Source organism: Bombus impatiens, unplaced genomic scaffold (assembly GCF_000188095.3).
Source record: "Bombus impatiens unplaced genomic scaffold, BIMP_2.2 scf_0102, whole genome shotgun sequence".
NCBI classification, from domain to species: Eukaryota; Metazoa; Arthropoda; class Insecta; order Hymenoptera; family Apidae; genus Bombus; species Bombus impatiens.
This window is the reverse complement of record NT_176521.1, coordinates 676,973-687,681: the sequence shown is the minus strand read 5'-3', so window position 1 is coordinate 687,681 and position 10,709 is coordinate 676,973. Positions and strand designations below refer to the sequence as shown.

At 36.4% G+C, this 10,709-nt stretch overlaps 1 protein-coding gene across 1 annotated transcript; it reads left to right on the top strand.

Moving 5' to 3' along the window:
* The first annotated feature begins 8,285 nt into the window (after positions 1–8,285).
* Positions 8,286–10,543, top strand: LOC100742011 (zinc finger protein 286A-like). The gene has a single exon (XM_003486281.3). The coding sequence runs from the start codon at positions 8,894–8,896 to the stop codon at positions 10,286–10,288; it is 1,395 nt and encodes a 464-aa protein (XP_003486329.1). The 5' UTR covers positions 8,286–8,893; the 3' UTR covers positions 10,289–10,543.
* Positions 10,544–10,709: the final 166 nt, after the last annotated feature.

The window sequence follows — 10,709 nt, the reverse complement described above, 5'->3', positions numbered from 1 at the left end:
GCGGGAGCCACTCGTCGACATCCGTGCAGGCAAAAAGGTTGCCTGTCCTGGAAGTCGCATTACTCTCCTTTCCTCTCCTTTCCTCCTTCGACTCCTCTTCTCCTTCTTCGTCTCTCCTACACTTTACACGTGTTTTGAGGACACTCGTATATTAGGTTAGGAATACAGTATATGAATTTATGGAAGAAAATACTTCAGAAAAGATTTCGTCGATTTTCTTTTGAGAGATTTGAAGTTTTTGTTAATGTAAAGAGGACTGGATGTATATTTTATGAAGTGCAGGTGAATGTTTTAAGAGGTTGTAGAAACTGGTTACATATTAGATTTGGATGATTTTGTAGGTAGGAAGAATTGGTTGGCTAATGTGATATTAATTATTTATGGTAATACGTCGAACTGGAATTGGTATTGTATTTTATTGCATTCTATTGGTTCCTAACGCGTAAAACATAATATTTTGCATTATATACTAATCGTTCTAAAAGTATGAAGTATGAAGATCTTTGGAAAGTAGTTTATTGAATATGAACATGAAAGTGTTTTTTTTTGTACAGACTTGGATTAATTACACAATTGGTTGGAGTCAGAGATTTATATAGGGTTAATGTACATTAAAAGAAGATCGAGCGTAAGGGAAAATATGATTATACAAGATATTTTGCACTTTTTCCTCGTGTATAAGTAAAAATAAGAAAAGAATATTAGATAAACAGAAATTTATGAACGCTTCATTAAAAAGGTACACGAGAAACACGAGTTCTTTTGTCAGAGAACGTCACGGTAAATTAAGATTCTTTATTACTTGGCAAAGTTGGGCAGATATAGTGTTCAGGCTAAAAAATAATTGTTAATTTCTGCTATGCGGAACGTCTCAGTCTAATGCACGTATTAATTCTTCGATCGAACGTGGCCTCGAATAGCAAAACTTTCTGAAATCCATATTTGAATATTCCAAGATACAAGATAATGACTTTTCAGCTTCTATATAAATTAAACGAACAAAAAGCTTGAATTCTTTTACAAAAATAATGAAACACGGTACATGATCAAAAAGTAAACAGTGTTATAGAAGCGAGTAACGGGAAATGTTGAACTATTATCAAGCAGATTTTCGCGTATAGGGTAACCCATTCCATTCGGGTGCCTGTATATGTGAGCAGAATATGGAGAAGCGAGGTTTTAGCGCTCTGTAATTCGAGTATCGAACGCGTCACGGTGTTTTCAGACGTTCATGCATACGTAGTCGGCAGCGGAGAGTGCAACACGTGGTAAAATGTTTCACGGAGTATCAAATAATCATGGCAAATCCGTATCGACCGACTTATTCCACGTTAATACCTATATTTTATGGCTACCGCAAGCGGTATTAGTCCACGCGATGTTTGCACGTAATAATGGATCATTTGCCATTTGTTTTCGTACCTTCAGCCAATAGAATGATTGCGTCCGGCATGAAATTTTGAAACTTATTCCCCCGTGCAAATACGCGATCGATTCGCGTGTTTTCGATGTTTCGTATAAATTTTCATATATGTTTTCATATAAACATTGGCATGAAGAATGATATCGAACGGATGCCGGTCGTTTATTCTTAATTAAGAAACATTTAATACTTTGAGCGCTTGAACTTCTTACAATTGTAAAAATTGAATGAAAATTGACAGTTAAGGCATTTTGAATATAACCGATAAATAGAAGATACTTTGAAATAAAAAGTGCCCCATTGAACGATTAAACATTTTCATTGGAACATCGATAAAAAAAAAAAAAAAAAAAATGAGAAGAAATCTTGCATCTAACGGTGCACTGTGTTAAAATACTTTAAACATAAACGTGGCTCATCAATACAATCTGGACAATAGGTGGTCACCTTTTTGGTCCGATTCTTAGCAATTTTTGATCCTAACTGTTTAACGTTTTTGTTGAGAATTTTGGATCTTAATAGCCGAAATAATGGTATAGGAACACTAAATTTACACTTAGAATTTACATTAGAATAGTTATATATGTGGGAGACGAAAGGACACCGGGGTCTTCCCCTGGAACTTCGGGAAAATCCGTAAAATCGTAATTAAAGCTTACAGTTGTAATTAAGCAATTTGCCGTCATTCTGCCCAATTGTGCTTGTTTGCGATTTGTGATAATAAATTTGGGCCCAAGGCGACCATCAGCCACCGAACGTAGCCGCGTTATCTATAATAAGTACTGACTTATTATAAATAATCAGCCATGTCACTGCGCCACGCCAGAAAAATTACTGAAAATTCTCAATGCGAGAATTGATTGTAATTTTAATAAATAAATAAAAAAAAAGTACCTCTATGGGTATTTCTTTTAACGAGGGTCGTACTATTTGACCGCGGCTACGTTCGGCGACTGATGGTCGCCTTGGGCCCAAGTTTATTATCAAAAATCGCAAACAAGTACAATTGGGCAGGATGACGGCAAATTGTTTAATTACGACTGTAAACTTTAATTACGATTTTACTGATCTTCCTGAGGTTCCAGAGGGAAGGCTCCGGTGTCCTTTCATCTCCGACATACTTATCTATAATAAGTATTAACTTATTATAAATAATCAGCCATGCGCCACGCCAGAAAAATTACTGAAAATTCTCAATGCGAGAATTGATTGTAATTTTAATAAATAAATAAAAAAAAAGTACCTCTATGGGTATTTCTTTTAACGAGGGTCGTAGTATTTGACCGCGGCTACGTTCGGCGACTGATGGTCGCCTTGGGCCCAAGTTTATTATCAAAAATCGCAAACAAGTACAATTGGGCAGGATGACGGCAAATTGTTTAATTACGACTGTAAACTTTAATTACGATTTTACTGATCTTCCTGAGGTTCCAGAGGGAAGGCTCCGGTGTCCTTTCATCTCCGACATACTTATCTATAATAAGTATTAACTTATTATAAATAATCAGCCATGTCACTGAGCCACGCCAGAAAAATTACTGAAAATTCTCAACGCGAGAATTGATTGTAATTTTAATAAATAAATAAAAAAAAAGTACCTCTATGGGTATTTCTTTTAACGAGGGTCGTACTATTTGACCGCGGCTACGTTCGGCGACTGATGGTCGCCTTGGGTCCAAGTTTATTATCAAAAATCGCAAACAAGCACAATTGGGCAGAATGACGGCAAATTGTTTAATTACAACTGTAAGCTTCAATTACGATTTTACGGATTTTCCCGAAGTTCCAGGGGAAGGCCCCGGTGTCCTTTCGTCTCCGACATACTTATCTATAATAAGTATTAACTTATTATAAATAATCAGCCATGCGCCACGCCAGAAAAATTACTGAAAATTCTCAACGCGAGAATTGATTGTAATTTTAATAAATAAATAAAAAAAAAAAGTACCTCTATGGGTATTTCTTTTAATGAGGGTCATACTATAATTCCACACCTTTGTTAAGCGAAGTGCCCGTCCCGTTGATCGCGGCTACGTTCGGCGGCTGATGGTCGCCTTGGGCCCAAGTTTATTATCAAAAATCGTAAACAAGTACAATTGGGCAGAATGATGGCAAATTGTTTAATTACGACTGTAAACTTTAATTACGATTTTACGGATTTTCCCGAGGTTCCAGAGGGAAGGCTCCGGTGTTCTTTCATCTCCGACATATAGAATGAGCAAATACTGTTTACTAATATCTTCTGCACGTTTCAACAATAAATTCTGCACGTTTTGCTTGCGACGAAATAACGGGTTTGTTGAATGGTTTGTTGAAATAAACGAAACCTTGTTATAATATGTCGCTATCAAACTGTCACCAAGGCGCCATGGTGGTCACTCGTGGCCGCCAATAAAATAAACGGTCCATCGGGGAAGAATGTTGTCTTGCATCATCAATTTATTATTATCTTGCCGTTATATTCTTTGAATAATAAAAATAATCCCGTGGCGTGCTCAGCGAAACATGTGATTTCGACGTGGCAGACAAAGTGTTTTAAAGGATGAACGAAATGGGACGAAGTGGAAAGCAAATGGAAAAGTGGAAAACGTTTGAACTAGCTATGTTGTCTTAAAGCATCGATAAATAAATTTTCGATAGAAGCAAAGTTTTGAACATTTATCATTTGAACGCTACGGATTTCCGACGCTTACCATTTTGACAAATTTAGGGGCAGAATAAATGTTAAAAATATATTGTTTTATCGATTAGTTACATTTATTTGGCAGATTAATTAGTAGTTAATTAGATAGTTTGAAAAGCTAAAATAAGTTATTCTCACACTCGCAATTTGCAACTTTTAACTGGTAGGTATAAGTTTAAATATTCTGTGTATTTTTGTATATTATATGTATTTTATGGTGTTTAAAATTCTTTTTTTCTTAACGCCGAAACATCAGCAGTCTTTGTAACGACGAGATTAGAAGAATGAGTTGTCCACGTTGCGTCCAAAATGAATTGCGCGGCGAAGTGTTACGAGAGCATTAAAGATTATAGGGAATAAATGAAATGAGAGAAGTAACACAGAGATATGTTTCGTTTCAAACAAATTACATATATAAAAATATTGATTATTTCATCGGTATAATTTTGGAACTGTTTTATAAGCAGATTTACCTATCAATTTTAAATAACGATGGGATTCAAATTTTATTCAATATTTACACGCTTCGCCAATAAAATCTTCGTAAAAAATAACATTTATACATAGTTCATTACCAGAGTTTGGAATTTTTTCCAAATGACAAATATAAGTAGGTAATTTCTCTACGCAAAATCGAGTAATTCTATCCTTAAGAAAAAAAAAGACGACAAAAAGGGATAACAGAGCGAATTATATTTAAAATATAATTACCCATTCCTTGTTTTTCATTTTTTTTTTTTTTTTGTTTATTTCACACTCCTCTTGCTTTGCAGCTAAAGGATCACCTCCCGTTTTCTTCTGCATAGGCTAATCCCATACCTAATCGTAATTACTAGAAAACAATGGTACTATATTCTTAACCAAAAAAAAAAAAAAAAAAAAAAAAAAAAAAAAAAAAAAAAAAAAAAAAAAAAAAAAAAAAAAAAAAAAAAAAAAAAAAAAAAAAAAAAAAAAAAAAAAAAAAAAAAAAAAAAAAAAAAAAAAAAAAAAAAAAAAAAAAAAAAAAAAAAAAAAAAAAAAAAAAAAAAAAAAAAAAAAAAAAAAAAAAAAAAAAAAAAAAAAAAAAAAAAAAAAAAAAAAAAAAAAAAAAAAAAAAAAAAAAAAAAAAAAAAAAAAAAAAAAAAAAAAAAAAAAAAAAAAAAAAAAAAAAAAAAAAAAAAAAAAAAAAAAAAAAAAAAAAAAAAAAAAAAAAAAAAAAAAAAAAAAAAAAAAAAAAAAAAAAAAAAAAAAAAAAAAAAAAAAAAAAAAAAAAAAAAAAAAAAAAAAAAAAAAAAAAAAAAAAAAATATAAAAAAAAAAAAAAAAAAAAAAAAAAAAAAAAAGAAACGAAAATAAAAACTCTTCAGTTCATTCTCTTCGTTAAAAATTGATTAACTGTATTACAGCATCAACATCTGAAATACGTAGCTATACATAAAAAGCGAAATAAAAGTGGCGGCAGCCAGTGATTCCGTGACCGCATCGTAATCTCTTGATCTTCTTACTAAATTAGCTGCGGAGTATGTTCAATTAATCGTCATAAATAATTTTACGTTGCTGATGGATTCACCATGCAACGAGGCCGCGTTTCCATGTCGACGTCAATGGACTTACGTGTGAACGTGTAGAGGCTTCAGCCGATTTTGCCAGTTAATCCTCACCCTTGGGAACCGTTCAGGCCGGACAATCGGCCACTGTAATTGCACGAGAGCCAGTTGAGGTCTCGTCAAGACGTTCGCCAGACCAACGACAATCGACAATCAACGAAATCGCCGTAAAGTTGTTGTCCTTACCGATGGATAATTTTGACGATTAATTGGTTCGAACGTTTGAACGTTTCTTTCACGTTTTAACGTTTCCTAAGTTTTATGAAATTGCTCGTACTTCGTTTCTCATTTTCGCAGTTAAACGCGTTCCTCGTGTGTCAAGTCGACTCAATGGCAAAACACCGATGAAATGAGAAAATGAATAATTAATTTTGGTCTTTGTCGCTGGCGGCCATTCACGCTAAATTGTCTTTCACACATAACGAGTTTCATTGACACGTCGAGAAAAAAGAAAATCTCGGGAAAATCGTTCTACAAATGACCGAATAATATTAAGTTGCCCTCGGAAAGTCCGTTCCGATTTTTCAGGAATTTTGTCGACACGAAAGATCATATTGAAATGTTTCTCGCCGAAAAACCTGAGAGGTTCTAGAAGCATGAAATATTGAAATTGCGTGAGAGATGGAGAAAAGTTGTGGAAGAAAATGGCACCTATATAATTCGATAAATGTATATCGAATCGAAACGTATTAAATTTGAATCGGGTTATTCGATCTTAGGCTACTTCATTTCAACGCGTATTTATAAATGCCATTAATAATTTCTATCGAACAAGATAGAGAATAGAAATAAGAATGACGAACTCAAAAAGTGTAGTGAATGGTTCACTATGTAGGTTCAATAATTTATCTCAATCTATTAATGGTATCTAGCGTCGAACAAATCTTTCATTGTAAACTTTGGACATCCTACGTTAATTTTTCAAAATCTATAGTTTCTCATTTATAATTCTCTTAATTTTACACCAATCTATACATAATATAATTAGGTTGTCCGGAAAGTGTCTTTCTTTTGCAAACGTGTTTTTTCCAACAGTGCACCTTCACAGAAACGTAAAACCAAGTCTGTGAAATGTCGCGGTGTTTATCTCAAGAGAACAAAATGGATTTATTAGTGTAAAAGTTTTTAATTATTTCAGCTATTTAAAAAGTCAGAGCCACTAAATTTTCAGCTTGGTGCAACGTGCACAGGTTTCATTTCCTAACTTCACCTTTCATTTGCATATTGGGTCGTTTTCGACCAATGTTTCAAGTAATTTTTCATTTTCTCCATGTCCTTGTTTAAAATTTTGCTCTGCTTAAAAAAGTTAAGGTAACATAATATAATATAGGTATCGATAAAAACTATTGGATGATGTCCTAGAAACTTGGAAGAGCATTCAAGAATTTTGGGAGACTTTAAAATACGGAAAGAACCGCATGTGAATAAAAAGAAGGTTGTAGACGGATCTACTAATTGCTTAACAGTCACATAACAATACCAATCACACGACAATCTATCTAATTTCAATATTCTAGTAACTATATCTAACATTCTAACATTCCGATATTTTATAACGTTTTAACATTTTAATATTCCATAACATTCTAACATTCTAATATCCTATAACATTCTAACATTCTAACCTTCTAACATTCTACGACATTCTAACACTCTATAATATTCTAACATTCCGATATTTTATAACGTTTCAACATCTTAATATTCCATAACATTCTAACATTCTAATATCCTATAACATTCTAACATTCTAACCTTCTAACATTCTACGACATTCTAACACTATAATATTCTAACATTCTAATATCCTATAACATTCTAACATTCCGATATTCTATAACGTTTTAACCTTCCGATATTCTATAACGTTTTAATATTCTAACATCCTATAACATTGTAACATTCCGATGTTCTATAACGTTTTAACATTTTAATATTCCATAACATTTTAACATTCTAACCTTCTAGCATTCTACGACATTCTAACACTCTATAACATTCTAACATTCTAATATCCTATAACATTCTAACATTCCGATATTCTATAACATTCTAACCTTCCGATATTCTATAACGTTTTAACATTCTAATATGCTATAACATTCTAACATTCTCATATTCTATAACATTCTGACATTCTAACTTCCTAACATTCTACGACATTCTAACACTCTAATATTCCATAACATTCTAACATTCTAACATTCTAACCTTCTAACATACTAGTATTCCATAACATTCTAACATTCTAATGTCATACAGTATCCTAACATTCTCGTATTCAACGCTATAACATTCTAACGGGCTAACTATTATTTATCTAAACAATTAAATCTCACTTTTGCGCCAGTACGTCCCCCAAAACCATGCATTTCCACGAACACAGCCAATCGACTCGCCATCAACCTAACCTCCAATAAATTCACCATATTGAATCCGTGCAGGCTCGAAGAAAGCTCGTCGGAAGGAAATAACGTTGGGGAAGGGATCCGTTTAAAGGGTAGCATTCTCTATTAAAGAATCGACAGGAACGACATCGTTCTCCAGTGGAGAGGCCACGGTACAGCGGCGTAGGAGATATACATTCATTAGTCAGGCGGTTGGACGGGGCGGTGAGTGTTTACATGAGCACGCGCTAGAATTCCACCGGAGTGGTGGCAAATATGCACAGTGGTGGGGGTAGGAGGCCGGAGATCGGTCGACCAATAGGAAACAAAGCGAGACGCGGCTCCCGGGCGGAGCGTTCGAATATACCAGAGGTTCGACTCGCGTACTTCTGTCAAACGGCGTTCAGCCGTCGAGGAAGCAGATAGCGTGTCTTATATACTGGAAAATATCGGAAAAATCTTTGACAAGTCTTTAAAATCGTCAAGAAATCCCATCTGTTCGCCAAGTGAGAAACAAATATATTGAAAAATCATCGGACGTCGTCTAATCGTTGTAGAATTATCAATTGATAAGACATCGAGAAACTCACCATCTGTTTGACGAGTGAAAGATTAGCGATCATCGGACATCGTGAGTCGCAGAATTATTAGATGAAGAACGTTGGTAGGAGACTGCATTGTGCACGTTAGAGAAGATCCCAGTGTTTCTAAGAATTATTAATCAACGTAAAATGGAAACGGTTGAAATATCGAATATATGGTTCGTCTAAGGAGAAACGTAAGGAAAGAGACATTTGGCAGAGACGAACGTCAGTATGTTGCACAGTTCGTTGCCACGGGCGTTCCTGGCCCCTGGCTTGAATTATCTGGGTTACTACGGTGACGAGATCCACCAGCATTCGTACGGCGCGGCTACCAGTTGGCACATTCCTATGGAGAACCCTCCCACCTACTCCAGGGTTCCCGATCATCACGTTCTTCAAAACTGGGACTTGTCCAGATCGTCTACCCCGTGTCCCCTGGATCTGTCTCTGAAACCTCCGCCTACACCGATCACGCCGAAAACCGAAGATCTCGTAGATTCCAAGAAAGATCAGAGAACGTTGGACGATGTGCAGAAAGAATTGGAAAACACCGGGTACGGAAGGAACAGCGACGAAACGAGTCCCCTGGTGGTCGACGACTTCGACACGGTTCCACGAAGTTCCTCGGTGCACAGTCATTCCAGTTACGAGCTACTTTCCAAGAAAGAACCACTGCAAACTCCGGAACCAACGGTCAAAGCCTGCACTTTGGAAGAGGCCACCAGACTAGCTCCCTTTGGTTCGAGCTCGAACGAGATCGCTTCCAAGTATTACACGCACAATCAGAAGCTTCTATTAACCAGTCCTAGTCACCTTCAATCGGTACAAGGCTACCACCAGCAGCTTCTTCTAACGCCGCAGCATCACCTGCAAGGGATGCAGCACGCTCCCATGACTCCTCCGAGCACACCGTCGCCTCCGCAATGTCCAAGACGAAAAGTAAGAGAGGAGGACTCGAGTCCAGCCTCGACGACCAGCAACAACAACGTCGCGTCTAGTAGCTCCAGATCCAGTTCCACCGAGAAGCTTCTTCAGAGACCCAAAAAGAAGCACGCTAGAAGATTGAAATTCGACGAGGATACCAGTAGCCCGGTGTCGGGTACCGTGATTTTGGGCCCGGACGAGGCTGTAGTCACCGGAGACATCGATCCGGCATTCAACATCGTTGAAGTCACCGAGGAGGCGCGAGCGGAGCTAGCTAAGATCGAGAACAGGCTTGGCCCTTATCAGTGCAAGCTCTGCAGGCAATTGCACGAGGACGCGTTCCAGTTGGCCCAGCACAGGTGCTCCAGGATAGCCCACGTCGAGTACAGATGTCCAGAATGCGACAAGAGATTCTCGTGTCCGGCGAATTTGGCCTCTCACAGACGCTGGCATAAGCCAAGACTGGCCAACGGAGAACATTCGTCGTCTACCGGAAGTATCGAGATATCGTGCACCAGGTGCGACGCGAAGTTCACCAGGCAAGCAGCGTTGAGGAAACACCTAGCCAGTCAACATCCAGAGGCCAACAACAACAACAATCACAACAACAATAACGTGGTGTTGGAACAAGGAGGAGCTGTTGGTAAGACCGACGTCGTTCAGGTGGTTTCCAAGGGTACGTTGAACACCGAGATCCCCTGACACCAGTTCCCCGCGAGACCCTTGCCCAGAAGACCAGGACTCTACTGGAGATTCGGCCTTGATTTGTAAAGACCGAGTCTCCTAGTGGAGGGCTCTATTTTTTCGCAATCTAACGTTTGAGAATTTTTTTCGAATTTTTTTATAGTTGCTTGGTTGGAGATATGATAAAGAGCAGTTGATATATTATCTTTGCATTCCCCTTTGTTCTTGTTGTCATAGGGTACTTTTGGCATTTTTTAAGTTTCATATTATATAGTAATGGGATAAATTTTGTTCTTCTTTTTATTTTCTATTTTTCTAGTTTTGTATTTTTCCTTAGAATCGTAACACGTGCAATTTTATGTTAATATTTCATTAATGGAATAGACTTTTCTTAAAGGATAGGTTTTTTCTTTTTTTTTTTTTTTTTTTTTTTTTGGAG

What these genes read in the sequence shown, in the direction of transcription:
- LOC100742011 (XM_003486281.3), top strand. Translation starts at nt 8,894, where the DNA reads ATGTTGCACAGTTCGTTGCCACGGGCGTTCCTGGCCCCTGGCTTGAAT.